Source organism: Corvus moneduloides, chromosome 2 (genome assembly GCF_009650955.1).
Source record: "Corvus moneduloides isolate bCorMon1 chromosome 2, bCorMon1.pri, whole genome shotgun sequence".
In the NCBI taxonomy this organism is placed as follows: Eukaryota; Metazoa; Chordata; class Aves; order Passeriformes; family Corvidae; genus Corvus; species Corvus moneduloides.
Genome location: NC_045477.1, coordinates 48,467,686 through 48,487,364, shown reverse-complemented (window position 1 = coordinate 48,487,364; position 19,679 = coordinate 48,467,686). Strand labels below are relative to the sequence as shown.

At 40.4% G+C, this 19,679-nt stretch overlaps 1 protein-coding gene across 2 annotated transcripts in view; it reads left to right on the top strand.

Annotated features, from left to right (window-relative positions):
• The window catches only part of FLT3 (fms related receptor tyrosine kinase 3), a 41,410-nt gene that overhangs the window by 11,912 nt on the left and 9,819 nt on the right, over positions 1–19,679 (top strand). For both annotated transcript variants that reach the window (XM_032099501.1, XM_032099502.1), the window contains exons 3-12: positions 1,403–1,605; positions 2,376–2,491; positions 4,719–4,836; positions 7,345–7,481; positions 8,078–8,217; positions 8,294–8,447; positions 11,913–12,078; positions 16,008–16,114; positions 17,039–17,150; positions 18,709–18,887. In XM_032099501.1, coding sequence (XP_031955392.1) covers positions 1,403–1,605; positions 2,376–2,491; positions 4,719–4,836; positions 7,345–7,481; positions 8,078–8,217; positions 8,294–8,447; positions 11,913–12,078; positions 16,008–16,114; positions 17,039–17,150; positions 18,709–18,887 — 1,432 coding nt within the window. The remainder of the gene's footprint in view (positions 1–1,402; positions 1,606–2,375; positions 2,492–4,718; positions 4,837–7,344; positions 7,482–8,077; positions 8,218–8,293; positions 8,448–11,912; positions 12,079–16,007; positions 16,115–17,038; positions 17,151–18,708; positions 18,888–19,679) is intronic.

Below are 19,679 nucleotides of genomic sequence, written 5' to 3'. Positions count from 1 at the left end.
CCAAATATGGCTACAGAAGGTTAGAGGGATATATATCTCATAATTCATACTTTGAAACTGTGGATAGTTAAGTACCAGTTTTCTCTAAAACTGGCTTTTTAATTGACACCTTGATACTGTCTTTTATCAGCATGCCTGAATATTGCTGGATATTGCTGGCAATGTATCAGTGTAAAAATATATATGAAAGTATGTGCCCTTAAGAGGAGATTTCCAAGGCCATGGTGTGTTTGTGTGCCATAGCTGCTGGGACTGACAGGGAAGCTGCACCACCCTCTATTCCCACCACCAAAGCCCATAAACCTCTGTCAGGTCCAAACCTTGGCTTAGACACCAAAGTTGTACAATGAATTGCATACAATTTTATTTTCTTCTCTTCTGACTCAAAATGGCAGAAAGCCAGGTGGAGGTGACGTGTAACTGAATTATAAATCAGCTGAGACTTGTGGTTAAAATATTTCCCAAGGATTCTTCTTTCAAGGAAGTCTTATGAAATCTTTTTCATTCCTGAACAAATAAATCAGTAATTCAAATAACAAATGAAGGTGTAGCAGCCAAAGCTGTGCTGTCCTTGTATCTGACAAGGATACGTATCTGACAAGGCAAAATATGGCTGCTATTTCTAGGTACTTCTCAGGTCAAGAGAAAGGAAAAAGGAGCAAGGCATGAAAAGAACCAACCAGCCAAGCAAAACGGGGATGCAATCAACTCTGTCCTTTCATAAATTTACACTGGATAAAATTCACCCAACAAAGCAATGGAGACATTTAGGGTTCCTCTTCAGAAGGAGCTACTTACGTGCCACCTTTTGCTGCAGCTAATCTTAGAGACCCATTAATCCATTGGTGGCTTTCAGAATGACTGTGGAAGATTCTCTTTCTGTTTGCAATTCTCCTTTAGCTGTACACAGGGGTGAGGAAATGAAAACTATGACGGCATCCAGCCTGAATGTTCTTTACCTAGTATAGCCCCCAAGGAGCTGAGGAGCAGTCTAGCCAGATGATGCAGTGACAACCAGTGAGATGCTAAAATAAACCCAAGATTCTGACCCTGCCTTTGCATCCAAGTTGCAGACAGAAAGGTTTTATTATAGTTCTGTGTCTCCCTATGGTTCTAAGCAAAAGGAAACAAAATTAAGTGTAAAGAATAACCTGTATCACTAACTGAAGTTATCACGGCTCCGGCTATGACTGTTCTGTGGTGTCTGTCTAGAGAACAGAATTAACTAATTCAACAGGAACCCTATAGAGTTTCCTCATGCAGTAGAATTCAACATATTTATTAATAAGTTTGATGGTAGAAATGAAAACAAGAGCATCCTTTAAAAATATTTGAACGCAAAAAACCACAAACAAAGCTAATTGCGAATAAATACCTAACAGTCTGTCCTACTGCATTGCAGGTTTCTAGTATTTTGGAAGATCTTGGGTGTTACTTGAATTCTCAAGGAACAGAGAACATCTACCAAACAATTAAAAATGTGGAAGTCAACATATTTGAAGATGTTGAATTAAGAATAACAATGAGCATTTCAAATATCATTTCATGTTTCTGGTTCTTTAAAAAGAGCAAAGCTTGTAAACTTTCTTTTGATGCAGAGAATAGGTAAGTTAAGGGATGTACTGGATCAAAGATCCTTTAAGAGATCTTTTCTTTTAGAATGCAAATTGAATGTTTTCTGTGACTGCCTGTGTTTGATTTCATGTTATGCATTATCTTTTTCAATCTCCTAATCCTTAACTCTTGTCACCCAGCAGCACCTTACCGATTGTCATTTAGATCAATGTACACATCTGAATCTTAAAACCAAGAACATTTTAAAACAAGTTTGTTCTTTTAATTTGTATAGCATCATGCATGGGGGTCTCCAGGCGCTCTCTGACATTGATGAATTTGAACTTTGCCATGCTCACATGAGGAAAAATTGTGACTTTATAGTCAAAGAAACAGAGGCATGGAGAATTATGCGACTTTTAGGATCAAGAACAACAGCAACAGCATTCTAACTCTCACAGCCAAACCTGGACAGGAACCTGAGACTGGATAATTGCCTCCTCATGCAAAGCTTGTAGAATGAGACTGTAGGTAAAGCATTTGGCTGTGGAGCTCCTGAACTACCTTAAGCTCAGGAAGGCCATCCTTCCAACCCTCAGCATTAAGCATGCGGTACTGTGGCTGTAAGTTCCTATGCGCTGCTTGTGTAGGAAGACACATGATGAAAGCATTTCAGGCTGAAGAGCACTCTGTAAATCATGAATACCAGTGTCTTTGAAGGGATTTTGTAAGCACTAAAGAGCTAACATTTAATTGTGTGTGCTGCATATTACGTTCTTCATATTAGCATGAAAAATACTACTTTACTTTCTGTTTTATAGATATATTACATCTTTGGCTTTTTCCCAAATACAAGAAGGACAAGCTGGAAAATACACCCTCTTGGTGACAAGTAAAACTGGCAATTACACAGTAGTTGTGCCTGTTCTCATCCGAAGTAAGTATATCCACATGAAAGGGGTCATTCCATCATTAGGTTCAAGGGCAGAGGCTCAAGTTCAGCCAAAGCAATGAAGCTTTCATGTGCTGCACTTCAAGCATCTTCCTAGATTAGCATAGCACTTGGAGCTGTCTTTGGAGACTGAACCACAAACTGTGTGAGAGTCAGCTTTCTCTAGTCAATAAACCATGCAAATGAACAAATAAAGATGTAAATGTGCAGAAGCTCTCTTCTGCCCTGTGAGAATTTCCCCTCTGTGTCAAAAGGGACAGATTGAGGGTGGCTTTTTTTGTGCTTTCAAGGCTCGTGTGCTAGATTTGTTTGCTTTCATTTTAACCTGGTTATTCTTGGTGTTGCTAGCTGGGTTGTAATCTGGACCAGACCAAGATGTCCCTCTTATATTCTGGTCACACTTTGACCCACTGCCGCTTTTCCACCTATGCCTGCTTCTCTCGCTTCTCTCACAGCTTTTCCTTTTACGATTCTGTGGGTGGCAGGAGGCCCACTGAGGAAATGGGAAAGGAAAGGTCCTTCTTCTCAGTGCCAGCTTTTACTTGTTCATTGTCTTTTAAAGCAAAACCCATCAGTTCTGCAGCTGCTCAACACAAACGTGCCCAAGAAGCTGAGGTTTTAGCTGCTGTTAAATGCTCATGGCAGAGCACCTGCAAGGTGCAACTTTTTGAAAGGCTCCCAGTGGGAGTGGATTTGATAGAGTTTTCTCAAGGTTCACACAAGAGACACCTCTGATGCAAAGGCAAGAGCTGCAACAAAGTGCAAGCTTCTGTTTCTAACTAGGGATGTCCAAAAACATCTCAAAAAACCCCAAAAAGACACATGGTGACATGATTTTTTAACAGAATAGAAAGACTATATTATTTTGTCTGGAAAGGGACAAATTTAAAGATAAAATTTAAAACTGCAATAAGAAATTTCAAAGAACAGAAGGCAAAACATCAATCCGAACAGCTAAAAGACTAGCGAACCCTTCAAGATACAGGTCTAGCAAGCACTATTACTCGCCTTGATTTTAATAAACTGTGACTAATCAACATTTGTTTTTCCCTCTTTATTTGTTTTTAAAGTATTTATTCTGTTTAACTTCTTTTTCTCTCTCTGGTATCAGAAAAGTCACCTCCAATCTCTCCTTGTTTTATTTGAAAGCTTACTGCATGCCTCAATTATAGTTTTAACAGCTTCATTGAGGGGACAAGGTATTAAACCTTTCATTAAGAATTGTCATTTCTATATCAATTAGCCTTTAGAGGTAAAAAGTGTTATTACGTGTGCAAGCAAGAATAGTTTGAAACAATGTCGGTAAAGGTCTTTTCCATATCAATTGCTTGGATTGCTTTCTTTTTGCTCCTGTGAATCTAATGTCATAATTACATCTCTCATAAAACCCTTCAGGCTAGATGTGAATCCTTCAACAGGGATCTGAATCTCTGTAGGTAAAAACAACCTCTTAGGCCCATCTTATAAGAGATAAATGAGGAAAGAAATTACAAAGCCATGAGTATTACTTTCACCTTAGCGCGTCACCTTGCCCGTAATGGAAGTATGACTGAGGAAAATGTCACTTTTCCACGTGGAAGCTGCAATTTTATTGAAAGATTACCTAAAACTGGACTCAGGGCTTTTCGAGTCAAATCTTTAACAGTTTTAATACATTAAATTTTTTGTTCCTAGCCCAGTTCTGTGCCTGACAGGTTCAGGGTGCTGGGAATTGTCTAGGAATCATTTCCCTCTGGGTCACAGATGCAGGGTAGAGAAGTTTGATGGTTATCGGAAGTCATTATCACCCCTTGTGTCTCTACCATGTATCTGATCTGACTGAGCAAACCGCATTTGGTGTACAGACTTTGTAGTCTCAACAGATACTCCACCAAAGGATGGGCTTAGGATGTGATTTCAAAATCACAGGTGCTCCTGCCCAGTGAAATGAATAGCAACCACAGCAAATTACCTTTCAGTATCAGTCTCAGGATTATCCCCCGGCATATAGAGGCAGGGCTTTGGTACAGGCAAGCTGTGCATTTAGCAATCAAGGCTGAAAAGCTCATGAGACCAACCCACAACATGCCTAGGGCTGAATCATTTTCTGTTCCCTCAGTGTTGGAACTCCTGAAACAAATCACAGCTCTGTAACTTTATGTACTACGAAATGAGCAAAACACTGCTTCAAAATTATTTCAACTTTCTTAAACATTTGCATGATTTTTATCAGAAAAACCAGCCAAACCCTACTTCAGGAAAAGGGAAAAATCAGATTCTATTGAGTGCATATCTGAGAGCTACCCCCAGCCCTCTATGGAATGGATATTCTGCAAAATACCTGAAAAGAGGTATGTGTGTGTTTATATACATGTTGAATCTCTAGACTGAAAATTTGTCATCTTCTGAAGAAAAAGTGACAGGGTGAGAAGAAATTACCTCAAGATGTGCTGGAGGAGGTTTAGATTGTATATTAGGAAAAATTTCTACACTGAAAGGGTTGCTAAGCCCTGGAACAGGCTGCCCAAGGAAGCAATTGAGTCACCATCCCTGGAAGTGTTCAAAAAGCGTGTAGCGTGGTACTTGGAGACCTGGTTTAGTGGTGAACATGGCAGAGTTAGGTTGATGGTTGGACTCAATAATCTTAGAGGTCTTCTCCAAACTTAATTATTTTATGATTCTACACTGCATACTGTGCCTACTGAGCTGGGGAGATAACTGAAGAGCTTTTGATTCAGAATTTTTGGAGATGGGCTCTGCTGCTTGGCACACATGGTGGTTGAAAACTTATGCCCATGTGATCCACTTTTTGGAGTGCTGCAACATATTTTTCTTAGAAATTTTGACTGTTGTGCTCTTTTGGAAACTGTCAGCTCTTGGCTTTAGAAATGTAATTCCCGATTCATATTTTGATGTCACAAGAGCAAATCAAAGGCATCTTGTTTCCCTCTAGTTTTTCCCACTGTTTTTAAATTTTAATCTTACAATCGTAGAATACTTTGGATTGGAAAGGACCTTTAAAGCTCATCTTTGAAGTCCAAGTGCACTGCAATATGCAGGTACATCTTCAAGGAGATCAGGTTCCTCAGAGCCTTGACCAAAATGACCTTGAATGTTTCCAAGCATGGGGCATTTGCCACCTATCTAGCAACCTGTGCCAGTGCTTCACCATCCTCATAATAAAAAAACTGTTCCTTGTGTCTAGTCTAGATCTCCCCTCTTTAAGTTAAAAACCATTACCTCTTGTCCTATTTTAGTAGGCCCTGCTAAAAAGTTTTCCTGATGTTGCTGATAAACCTTTAATTACTGGAAGGCAGCTGTAAGGTCTTCCCAGAGCCTTCACTTCTCCAGGCTGACCAATCCCAACTCTCTTAGACTGTCTCCGTAGGAGTGGTGCTCCAGCCCTCCAGACTTCTTTGTGGCCTTCTCTGGACTCTATGCAATGTGTCCACATCTTTCTTATGCTGAAGGCTGCAGAACTGGGTGCAATCCTCTAGGTGGGATCTCATGAGAGTGGAGTAGGGGGGCAGAATCACCTCCCTTCACCTGCTGGCCACACTTCTGTTGATGCAGCTCACAACATGATTGTTTTTTTGGGCTGCAAGTGCACATGGCTGAATCATGTCCAACTTTTCATCCACCAGTTCTCCCAAGTCCTTTTCAGCAGGGCTGCCCAAGGTCTGTTCACCCCTAGCCTGGAGGGATACCAGGGATTGCACTGACCCAGGTGCAGCACCTTGTGCTTGGCTTTGTTGAACTTCATGATGTTCCCATGGGCCCACCTCTTGAGATTTTCCAGGTCCCCCTGGATGTTGTCCCCTCCCTCACATGTGTCAAATTTACCACACAGCTTGGTGTCATCTCTAAACTTGCTAAGAGTACACCTGATCCCACCGTCTATGTCATTGATGAAGATATTAGTACTGGTCCCAGTACAGAGCCCTGAGGGACACCTCTTGTCACTGAGGGCCCACCGGACACCAAGACATTGAGCGCTACTCTGAATGTGACCATCCAACCAAAGTCTCATTCACCAAACAGCGCACCCATCAAATCTGCGTGTCCAATTTAGAGAGGAGGATATTGGGAGGGGAGCAGATGGCATCTGACACCATTCCCTTGTCCAGTGATATGTCACTCTGTCATAGAAGACCACTAGGCTGATCAGGCAGGATTGCCCTTGGCAAAGCCATGCTGACTGTTTCAAATCACCTCCCTGTGCCTTAGCAGAACTTCTAGCAGGCCCTGTTCTGTGACCTTCCCAGGCACGGAGGTGAGGCTGAAAGGTTGGCAGTTCCCAAGGTCTTCCTTTCTACCCTTTTAAAAAATGATGCAATATTTCCCTTTTTCTGGTCACTGGGAGCTTCACCTGGAGTATTATTAGAGCTGAGAAGACAAGGGATCATGACTTTGTGACCTAAATAATTTTTCGTATTCTATTAATATATAAGGTTTATTCTATTAACAGGGGCTATAATACCTTTCTCTGCAGCATGGCCGTTCAGGGTCTGGATCTCACAATGGCCATTGGATTTGCAGCACCTCCCACTGCCAGGAAATTAGAGATGTGGTGTGAAAGCTCAGCCTCTATGATTTCCCTCTTGTCTGAATTTTAATCACGTCATTACCTGTCTAAGAACCAGTTTGAACATATTCAGGTCATTTCAGCCCACATTTCTGCCTAGGCTGTGACATTTTTTTTTTTCTTATCTTTACCTTTCCTAGTTCCTTTTTATTCAATATGTAAGATCCAGTTTTCCCACTATTGTTTGCATATTCTCATGGCTTGGACGTTTATCAGATTTATTTGCTTGAGGTTAACCAAATGAGTCAATGAATAATTATGCTTGTAATTGCAGTTGCCCTTATAAAAGGCATGAAGAAACTGGAGAAATAGATGGCATACAGATGGTGCAACATGAATTATTTCAAACTTACATATGGTGCTGTGCAGTTAATGTCCTGGGCAGAGAATGCACCAACCTTTTCACAATAGGTAACTTCCCTCTAAGGTTTACTTGCATGTGAGCTCAATCCTGCAGCTGAAGTTAGTTGCACTAACCATCTGAGCATGATTTCTGGTCTAAGCTACTTGTTTGTAATCACTGGAATAAAGCTAACAGTGAATATGATTGCTTTGTCACATTTAAAACCTAATTCCAGTAGCTCTCTCTCGTCTCTGTAAAAAGCTTCTTGCCTTTCCACATTTGCTATACATGTATTGACTTTTTGTTCATGCTTTTAGGACTGTGTGCATGGAAAAGCTCTTCAAAGTGTTCTCAAACATATATATCTATATATAATTATTAATTAACATATGCACTCCAGTTTGTTTGCCTGTTTTTTTAAGTAAACCCAACCTGAGCTAAGCTCTATGATGCGTTCTGCCCTAGAGGTGTATTGTGAATCATGACAAAATTTGTTTTGAGACATCTAAATCTCTGAAGGTTACTAATTTCACAATTATGGTAATTATCATTACAATGTAAAAGTGAATATCTATACCACATTAGCAGAAAAAATGTTGATCTAACTGAGCATTTTTCCAGGCAAAGTGACAGTTGTTTCAGTGTCTGTGTTTTGGTTTTGTAGATTTAAATGAAAAACAAGCAGCACCTTTACCTGAACTACTACTTAAGGTCGGGGAACCATTGCTGATTAGATGCAGAGCTGTCCACCATAATTACAAATTCAGAATACAACTGTCTTTTGAAAACAGAGAAGTTGAGCAGGTAAAAAGACAGGGCGTATTTTAAAATAGGTTGGGCACTATCTACTGATTAAATGTGAATCTCTGTTGAAAACCAGGATCGCTACTTTGAAGGATTGGAATATCAAACAAACTTCTCAGCAATTCGCATCCAGTATGTGTTCGCTTCAGCAGCAGGAAGAAATGACAGTGGACGTTATACCTGTTCTTCTACTGCTCATCCAGATCAAACTGCTTTGATCACAGTTTTAGGTAATTCCAACCCCTGGTGTTAATTTTGTCTCTCAGTTGTTTTGCTTTGTTTTCCATGTGTCAGTTCTTTACTTGCAGATATGCAGTGTATGTTTATAGTTCCCTTTCGAAAGAAAAGGTCTGTTTGCACTTACAGGCAGTCCAGGAGAGCCAAGAGATTAATCTGAACTGAGTCATTCTGGTACCTGAATACAATCAACCTTTTCTTTATATTGCTTTTCGAATAATTCCCTTTAAAAGACAGTGCTTTTAGAAGTTTAGAGATGTAGTCTATATGATTGTTTCAATGGAATCTCCTAGAAATACAGGCTGGGATTCATCTCAAATCACTGTTGGTGACTCTCAACCAGTGTGCCACAGAGCCATAATTTTAAAAAGGAAATCTCATTCTACTTAAGCAACATGGTGATTTAAAAGCCAGTGGTGTCGAATTTAGTTGAGAGCAGCTTCAACTGCAAACTTTGTGTCTCAGATGAAAATAATATATAAACAGGCCAAAGTCTGGAAATAAGGCATAAAAAGGAAAGCTGTAGCTAGTACCACTCTGCTGGAGTAGGTACTGGGTGTAATTTAATGACTGGTGTGCCTGGAGTTGGAGCCTCTAGCCCTGACAACAAGGCTCTCTGAAGCAGTCACCACATGTTTTACCTTAGATTTAGTTGCTCTCAGAGTTACAATATCTAGGCTAGGAATGGTAGGAAGTGAGAATACTTACCCCAGTCTCTTCAGAAATTACTTTCCCAGTGCGATATCCTCTTTTCAGCTTCTGCCTACCACTGAGCAGGAAGTTCTCTCATCATTTACAATAACTGAGTACGATACCTGCACATTTTTTCTGCACACATCTTCTTAGCAAACAGGAACACAGGGGTGAGGGTGTACTGTACAAGTAAAGCAAGATCCTCTTTTTTATCAGTAGAGGTGCATAGGTCAGAAATAGTGGCTTCTTGGATCTATAAACTATCAGGTGCGAGCATGGGTGACAATCAGAGAGAATATTTGAGTCACTGTCCCTGGAAGGCTGTGTTTCTGAGCAGGGTATTTTCTTCACTGCAATACACCAACCTGTAATAATTGTTTGTGCCCTCCTTAATACCCCTGATGCCAACAAAACTTCTAAGTGTTCATTGTCTTTGCTGATGAAAAAATCTGTTTACTTACATGGTGGATTAAAGTGGGTGATGTTGTCATACCAAGCTAACAGCTGTGCTTCTCTCTCAAAGGTTCTACAAGAATATCCTGTGCTTCTGATCCATCCCAGCCTTTAGCCTAATGTGTTAATGACAATCACTGTGGGTGTGAATTTATGCTAACAACGCAGGTTCCATTTCAGCAGTGATACAGATACAGATTGCCCATGTCTTAGGGTAGCAGCTTATGAACCAATCAGTGTGCCACCTTTAAACCACAACTGTGCATGAGTCAACACCTATAGCTTCACTGGAATCATCATGGTGTAACTTAATCAAGATAAAACTGTCTCGGTTGGTACACACAGCATTGCTTCAGGAGCCTGGCTAGCATAGCTACATGGATGGGAGGTCTTTGAATCTCTAATAATGTTTTGCAGCTAGGCAGCTTTGGTTTGCTCTTTGCTAATTGATACTTCACCAATTTATTCCATTTTTTATGACTGTTCAGGTCAGGAAGAGTGGTTAGGCCACTTCAAAGCACAGGAGAGATCATGCCAACAACTGCAGCTGCAAGGCTCCTTGTTTTAGCAGGTCTTATGTTCAGTTTCTACCAGGGTTAAATAAAGAATTTTTAGCACTATACAATCATACTTAAGAAATATGTAAGTTATTTTGCAGCACATTATATTTAAAGCAACAAATAAAGAAATATGAGAAACACAGAGGGTTGTTCGGTCTCGAGAATTTCATCTCACCTCTGTGTCATTGCTAAGTGTAAATAGTCAAAAATACTCTTAAGTCTGCCAAAAATTTATAAAGCAAGCAATAATGTGCCATCTTCTTTCTTCTCCAATAATGAAACTACTATTTTTTCTGAGATGTTTTCCAGAGAAATAGCATACACTGCTCCAGGGTCCTTATCCTTTTCCTGGAGAAAGCCTTTACTCTTAGTTGGTTGTGTTGTTAACAATAAACTCAGAGATGGTATTCTGCCTGGAAGGATGAGGACCAAAAAAATGAAGGCTCCATGTATAAAATCAAAAAGCCTTTAATATCAAAAAATAGGAGAGCAGTCATGAAAGCAATAGTTTCTTGTTTTAAATACTGAAATGTCTGTGGTTTTTATGGGAGTTTCCAGGTAGTAAGTAGGCTAAGACAGAGATAAAATATGCCAAGCAGAATATAGGGTTACAATCATAAGAAAAACACTCAAAAGGAAAAAACAGGTCCAGCAATATTTTTATGGTGCAGTTTTTCACCATGTGGCTGATTAAACACCACCACAAGTTTTCCAGAGGTTGTACAGTCCTTGGAGATACCCAAACCAAACTGGACGTGACTCTGAGCAACCTCATCTAGCTGGACCTGCTCTGGGCAGGAGTTTGACTATATATTCTTCCAATGTATATGGTTCTGTGATCTTTACAGAGTTGATCCTAGAACTACTAGTATCTTTAGGACAACCTCCCCACACACGTTTGCTGTCCAGTCTCTTTGGGTAGGATTCATTCCAAGTCATGAGACGTCTAGCCCCAGCAATGACTTTGGTTCTTTCATCAGTCAGTGCCAACAAACAGTAGTTCCAGAAGCAGTTCAGTACATCGTTGTTATCTTCTGCTTTAGGATGGGATACACCTCAATATGGCTGTTTCATTCCACTGAGTTTATCAGAGATCCAAACAAGTAGCTCAGGTGGATCACAGAACTTTGGACATCTCCACTTGGTGAAACAAATCCCACCCTAGGAGGGCAAATACCAGCAACACATGGTTCATAGACCTCTTCAAAACATTTTTCTATGTTGCTGACATCTTGCATGAAATACTTTTAAATTTAAATGGAGAAATAAAGAAGCAGCTACAGGAATCATTACAAAATCTTCAGCTCGTTCCAGGGAAGGAGAAAGAACTACTGTCACTATCTGATTATGATGGTTGTGCCACCTGGTTTTGTTCCTGTAGAAGGAAAGCCAGGAATTGCAGCTGTTATCACCTGGAATACCCACCCAAACCAAACCAAATAAATAATGACATTATTGGCCCTGTGACTCTGTAGAGCAGATTGAAGAGAAATGTCAGGCCATTTTGGAAGTGCTCTGCTCTGACCAAATATGCAACTTCTTCAGGCTCAATTAATTTGTCTGCAACTGAGCACAGTGACAATATTTCAATATTATTTTGAAGCATTATCTTACTCTGATTAACAGGATATCTTTTCTGATATAACATGTTTTTTGCTTGTGATAACCAAAATAAAAAACATACAGATGTCAAAATGCCTTCATTAAGCAGTCCAGCCTTTCTAATGTCTTTTCTTTTATTTTTTTCTCCAGAAAAGGGATTTATAAATATAACTGACTCTAAAGAAAATTTTGAAATTGGTGAGGAAGAGTTTTGCTTTGAAGTTAACTTTACAGCATATCCTCCAGTTAGATGCATGTGGCTATTTTCCCAAAAAACATTTCCATGTAAACAAAGTTACAGTGCGGATGGACACAGGTATTTGAATATTTTGTAATAATTTAATATAATAATGTTTCCTCTTTGTATCTCATTTGGAGGGTTTACTCTTCATGTTTTGTACTCTCTTTTTGTTTTGAAAATATGGACGGGCCACATGGTGAGACTGGGTTAACAAAGGGCTCTCAAAAATAATTTTGGCTTTCAACAACAGTTCACACAGATAACTTGTGGAATCACTTTATTATAGTTATACATCTAGCAACCTTTAGTTTATATGCATTTTGCCATTCCCTTTCTCTCTAACATAATTTCTGAGTCACAGATCTGTTGCAGTTTTCACACTGGATCACAAGTTCTGCATGTTCCCATTTTGTCATCCTGTTGTTGATGATGTTCCCAGTGTCTTTCAAACAGCTCAAACCAGGTCCAGGGCCCTGTGGTTCCCAGGCCTCAGCTAGGTCTGCTGGGCTGTGCCTGTGTCACAGAAACATGCCGTTCTGCTCGTTACCCAGGTCATGGATTCTTCCGCTGCTGCAGCAAAACATGTTTTCAATAAACCTGTTAGTTATCTACCTTTTCTGTTATTTCCTACAATGGACTTCTGGCATGAATCCTGTTTAAGGCTAATGTTTTCTCCATTCCCTAGGCTTTCTAATTTCTTGATAACATTATCTAATTTCCTTCAGGGTTTCTTTCAGGGTAGTCCCATGGCTTTGAAGGTAACAGCTCTTACTCACCTCAGTGGAAGTAAAGCCAAGCTGCTCTTTTCGAGTTTTTACATTATAAGTGAGCAGAGCGTAGGCAGGAGCTAATGCAGCTGCTCTGATTTCTTCTCATATTCTTAAAACCTCTGTTATCACCTGCATAAAGCTGTGTCAAAGCTTTGATTACACTTCTTTATGATTTCTTTCCATTGGTACCTTTGATTTTATCCATGAGCTTGTCAAGTTATCTTTGCAGTAGACTGGCCTTTTCATCTGCACCAGATGGTGTATTGGAGTCAGACCTCAGTGAAGTTCAGAGACAGCTCAGTTCAGGTTAGCAAATTGTCATCTCCTGGCAATGGCCACAGGAACTCTGTCCCTGCTGATAAAGTGAGGGCTCTCAGTAAACTTTGATAGCACTGGCTGGGTGTTGGTGACTAACCTGCAATGCCTAACATGGGCTTGGCAGAACTGTGCTTTGTGACAAGACTGATTTTGGAAATGAGGTCTCAGGGGACAGCCATGAGCATGTGCTCATCCTTGTCCAATAGGTACCTCCCTCCAGCTGATAACACAGAGTTGATTTGCTTTGCTTGTAGCAGCACTACTCAGTTTTGCTTGGATGATTGACACTTGGTGTAAATTCAATCCAGATAAGAATTAGGTGCTGCAGACTGTGCCAACAATAATAATAATATTGAGAACTCTTGAAACAGATTAGGCAGCTGTCATTAGTAAGGTGCAAGGGCTGGCCTGGGATTTATGAGTCACTTCAGAGCCGTCACAGCGCAGAAGCAGCAGTTGCTGAGTGCTGATCACCACCTGCCGGATGGGGGAAAGGCCGGCTTGTGTCCCTGGAGCCATGTGCCCGGGCTGGCTCGCCCATGGCCGTGGCCACAGCCACCAAGCGTTGCTGGGGCGTGGCCCGGCGGCGGCTTCAAGCTGGTGACTCGGCCATTAGTCTGACTGGGCTGTTGGATAAATAGGATTTTTCTAATGTTTATTTTGGGTAGTTACTCTTTGCATTTATTTGTCATCCTATTTATTTTCATCCTCTTTATTTTCTGGAAAAATAAAATAGAGGGGAAAACCCTTATATTTGCTGATTATTTCATCTGACAAGTACATTCCTTTGTACAAACATCCCCCACAACTATCCAGTTTTGGTTGAATACAAGCATTGGATAGACATGTCTCACCTGAGGAAAAAGAGTAGGGGTACATTTTTCATTCAGTTTGAAGTGCCTAGAAGCAGCAAGGGGTAGTAAGGTCAGGAGATTCTGCCTGCAAGATGTAGCACTGCAGATTTCAAGGTGATTTTAAAGCAGAAAGGTTCTCAAAGCAACACAAAAGAGGTCATCACATATCTAAACATATTGCGAATCTCACTTTGCATGTTCTAGTAAAATTCTGTGTAATCCTGACTCCCAGCACTTCTACTTTGTTCCTTTCATATCCTTTTTCATTTCCTGATTTTATTTTTTTTAATTTCTACCAGTTGCTTGTAAAATTATTCCTTCAGATTAAAGATCATACTAAATTTTATTAATTAACTCTGTCCTTTTCTTTAGCTTTTCACTTCAAAATCCAGCAATTAATCTCTCCTGTCACTACACTTACGGTATATTTTCAGACATTCCTTCAGAATTTCCATTTTCTATTTGCTTTTGTGGGCTCTCTGTTAAAGCACACTGTTGATTTTCACTTCCCTCCTAAGAGCTAATGAGTTTTCATACGCACAATGTCCTCTGTTAAATTTATAATAGCTCACATCCCCTTATATTTTCAGATATCGAAGATACTGTTTTAAATTTTTTTTCTGATTATTTCATTAGGATATAATCCTTCCAACCTGGGATTTCGAAAGCAACTAATTATTTTTTGTTTGGCCCTTTTTTTCTCCTGTCTTCAGTATCTATTTTGAGGCAGCTTAAAAGGGTTCTGACTTTAAAAAATACATGAGTTCGGAGACATCATTAAGAACATTTCAGATGAAGACATTCAAAAGTCAATAACGATATGAAAGTGTGGCCTTAGTCAAAAGGCAAAATTGCCAGTGGCTTCAAGGGGAGTTTTCCTGATTTAGAATTTTGAGGTGATACTTAGTTCCTTTGTATCTTGCTTAAGGAGAAATATCCTGATTTTAGTTCTCTAGACTGATCTCATTACTGCTTTCTCCTACTTTGCTTATTACTGATATGGGCTGTCTGGTTTTTGGTTTTTTTCCTTCTCTTTTCAAACTTTCTGATGTTGCTGCTTGCCTTTATCACTAAAACAGATTTGGGCACCTACAACATGGTTACCATTGAGTTGTCAGCAAAAACATCTATTCCCAAAATGTCAGCAATTAAACCTAAGAGAGATTTTCTTGAGTTACTCTTCCAATGTTGGCGAACTGCATGATCTGCTATTCAAAGCTGACAACTGTCCTGACAGCAATAACCTAGTTGAAAGCACAGAAATAGGATACCATCACTGTAAGATGATGTATTCCCTTCTCCTTGCCTCATCCCATGTCTCATAAACCAGAGACTCAGCAGGACAGTTTTAAGATTCATGAATGAATCTTTAAGTCTCTGCAGCTCTCTCTTGTTAGTTTCTGCCCAGAGATTTGTTAGCGACCCTCCTCACCATCTCCATTGTCACAAGCTGTCTCCCGCGTGGTTTGGGTCTTGGTTTTCTGCCATCAGCTCAAAGGCCATAGGCATTAGCAGAAGGCTGGTCTTCCTTCTGCAGAACTACCTTGATGGTTGGTGTTTGATCTCATTGACAATGAATGATGGTGATCTCATTCCTGAGTTTATGTGAGTTATTTCCATGTGGAGATGTTTGTCTTTTATGTTCCTCCCTGTCATTGTTGTTTTCTAATACAATTTATCACATCAGCCAGAAACTCCCCTCAAAGTTCCTTAGAGAGTAGAAAGTTTGATCTTTGCTGGTCTTAGCATCTGTGCCTGGATGTGTTATATGCCTTGTCTTCCAGTGGATTGGTAACAAAATCACAGCTTGACAGCCTGCATACACTCCAGGAACTGCGAGAGAAAAAATGCAGAATGGAATCAATACTGAAGAAACAAATATCCTCTCATCAGGACAGTTAGATTCTGGGATTTATATTCTCTAAGCAAAAATAATTTCCTTTGTGCTCTTCATTAGAAGATGCAGAATTGTTTCAAATCTATATATGAGTCTTGACTGCATTTGAAATATTTTTCAAGTCAATATTTTGTCCTTTTCCCTTTTTTTGACTTTGTTCCACAGCATTTCATCGAAGTTCTGCAACCATCAGCACCAGTCGGGGATATATGTATTTTATGCTGAAAATGATGATACAGCTGTAACAAAAAAATTCACTCTGTATGTGAGAAGTAAGTGAGAAAAATATCACTGTGAAGATTTGGCAAAGTCTGGGATTTTGTCACTGGTATAAATGGAGCTATTATGTTTGGGTTTTTTTCATTGGTATTCCCTATTTCATTTACATAGATTTATTGTTAAAAATGGAGGATTACAAGGCACATGAGATATAGAGTGTGAGGAAACCCTTATCCCCATTAGGAATTAGCTTTCCATGACATATTCAACATAAAATCTTTTTCCTAGTGGTGTTTTTGAGTTAATGTAGTTAGTGTGGAGACCCTCTGGTGTGTAACTTGTAGGTTTTGTCTGCAGTACCCCGTACACTCCTGCCTACAATTCACACACATGCACAGCCTTGACCAATGCTCTCAGATATCTCAGTTCTGCCACATGACTGCAGCATCTCTCCCTTGGTCCAGGTCTGGGGGCTTAATTTGTGATATATTGTTTATATAGTGATCTGTGTGCGTTTCGTATAGGTTGGACACCCAGAACCACAGTGCCAGGGCAGTCCTAGGGCCAGCTGCTTAGTCCAAGTCAGAAAAGCAGAAGTCAAGACTTCTAATTCTGGCTCTGCCATTGTTTTGGTCTGGCTGTGCCCATACAGAGAAGTGGCTGCTCCCCTTGCCTTGCCACACTGCCATCCACAAAACCGAGGAAGGAGGAGGACTGTGAGCTGCAGCCAGCTCTTACAGTGACATGTGGTTTTTTATTTTGAAAACAAAAGTAGACCGTGCTCTCAGCAGATGTAGCATTGCCACATAGGTGTACAGGATTCTGTTGCTTCGAGTGCTGACAGAAATTGTCTTGCAGAATCATGGAACTGATTAGGTTGAAAAAGATCTTTAAGATCATAGAGTCCAAGCGTTAACCCAGCACTCCCAAGTATACCGCTAAGCCATGTCCTCAAGCCTTGTGTTGTCTCATTGCAGGGAAGCCTGAGATAAGGATGGAGCTGTTGTTCAAGCAGATCTCCTGCGTTGCTGAAAGTTACCCTGCCTCATCCTGGGTTTGGAGGAACTGTCATGAACTGAACTCATCCAAGTAAATAACTTTCCTTCTTCTTATTCATTGCAAAGACTATCTGAGCTGTCCTTGATTAAATGAAGACCAGCCTGTAACAAACTAAATGTGAAATGCACACTCAACTGTTTGTCCTACTCCAGGGGAACCAGATCACCAGAATTAGGGAAAGTTTTCCTTTTTTTTTATTGTTGCCATCAAATGAAGTCTATAAAAATGTGTGTCTCAGTCTCTTTACACCAAAATACACCCTACTGGGTTTTTATCAACAGCTGGGTGGTTACAAAGTCCAATCTAAGTTTTTCTCTTAGCCTATCAAAGTTACAGGGATTCAGGGAATGCATTGGTTAATACCAGCTTGATTAATTGGTTAAGCTTTGGTTAAAAGACCTGCTATGGTGACCTGTTACCAAAGCCACTAAAGTCAGTGAGAGTGTGTTTCCAGTAAAGTTAGTGAGAGTGTTTCCAGTAAAGTTAGTAAGAGTGTCTCCATTTCCTCTATTTATTTAGAGCAATGAGTCAGGTTCTAAAATTTCAAAAAATGCTGAAACAGCTTTGACCTGATTTGTAAACTCTGCAACTTTTATTTAGGGATGCCAAAAAACTAATAATCCCATGGTGCAGAAGAATACTAGGTCAAATTTTCCTTTGTAAGACTGTGGATAAAATCTTAAGTATTTATTTTAGCTGGACATAAAAAAAAAAAACCCTAGACAATTTTCTTATCCATTCCTCTGAAAAGATTTCCTTACATCAATCTGTTTGTGCAGAAATGGAAGAGCAAATAAACCATACAGCTCCTGTGTTTAAAATACTCCTTAAATCTGGAATAGAAAATGCTGTGACACGTCTGTTCTTAGGAATTTCCAAATGTAGAAGCTAGTGCTATGAGTAGAGATGAATAAATTTTATTTATTTTTTATGTGGAGAGTAAATTAGGCAGTAAGTTGACGAATGATAGAAAAGCTAAAAGTCAAAATTATCTATGTGGACCTCCCTTCCCTTTAGTATAAAGTTCCCTCTTTCTACATATCAGGTCTTAAACTAGTCATTAATACTCTCCGTCTGGGTGGATGGAGGATCTCTGTCTTGAGTGAGAGCAACTTCATGGCTGAAATGACATACCTTCAGGGAAAGGAGTTAGAACTTTGGCTGTGGGTTCATATTGCACTTACAGTTTTAGCAGTGGCTCATTTGGAGCTGCTCAGTGGTTTGAATGTTTGAGGCAAATATGAAACCAGTGGGAATAGAAGAGGTACGGGGGCGGGTTGTGTCAGCTGTGAAATTGGTGGAGGTTCCAGAGTTCAGGGAGTGCAAATACCCTGCCAAGGCAGTGGTGGAGAGTGGAAGTGAGCCCAGTGTGGGAGGTAGCTCAGTCCCTGCTGACCCTGCCATGTCCATCACCAAAAAGGAGACTGGTGAGTGACCTGAAGTCTTACTCTATTGCTGACAAAACCCAAACCCCTTCCCTTCTTCTCTTCCAACACAGACATAAGACATGTTTTGAAACTTCCCACCTTCTCCCGTGGAAAATGTCACTGTGAGCTAAAAATCAAAACTGGTCTGCTTCCTTTTTCAGCTGCACAGAAGAAGTCACAGAGGGGATTCAGAACTTCTTGCCAGAGAGGAGATCCCTGGGGTCATGGATTTCAAGCAGTACTTTATATGTAAAGGAGACAGCAACAACCTTCTCAGTGGAGTGCTGTGCAAACAATTCCGCTGGTTCAGCCTGTGAAAAGAGTTTCATTAACCTGTCAGGTACCACAAGCTGGTGTTTTAGCACAGGTTTTCACAGTTAAAGCTGGCATGGTAGAACCTACAATACTTTTAAATCTGGCTAAATGGCTAACCTTGCAGTGGCGCTGCAGTTAAAACATGAGCTCTGTATGTACACAGTATCAGAAATGGTGGTGAGTGGGAGACACAATTCTCTTCTCTAGGCCCAAAGCAGAGGTCTCCCTCATTAAGATAAGCAGAAAAATAAATAGGAAGTGCATGACGGGGCCGTGGCAATGTTGGGGGCTCATTTTTTGTTTTTCCTTAGTCATCCCTGCATGAATTCTGGAAGGACCATATTTGGGAAGAGCTAAAGGCGCTTTGGTAGCTGGTGGCATGTGCTCTCTCTTGCTACTTTCTGGTAGGACCCTGTGGTGCTTCCAGAAATGCCCATGGGATCTCTCCTCACCCCATGGAGGTCATTGCACACCCAAGCAAGATCATGGCTGAGCCAACAGACCCACTGAAGGGTCAATCCCTGTCTGGAAATCAGGAGTACTGGGAAAGAGACCATCTTAAACTGCTGTAGGCAGGTGACAGAAGGTTAAATCCTGGTTAGGAAGTCTCTCTTCTTGTCAAGGGTATGACAGATTATTTCCTTCTTGAACCAGAAAGTCAATATGATTATTTGCACTTTGTACTTGTAACACCGTATGTATTCCATAGAGCAAAATATTTCACTTAGAGGGAACACGCTGTGGCAGCAGGAATCGTTTTCAAGCACCCAGGTATTTGCAGTACAGGGATTTCCTTTGTCATGCATGAACAAGCAGT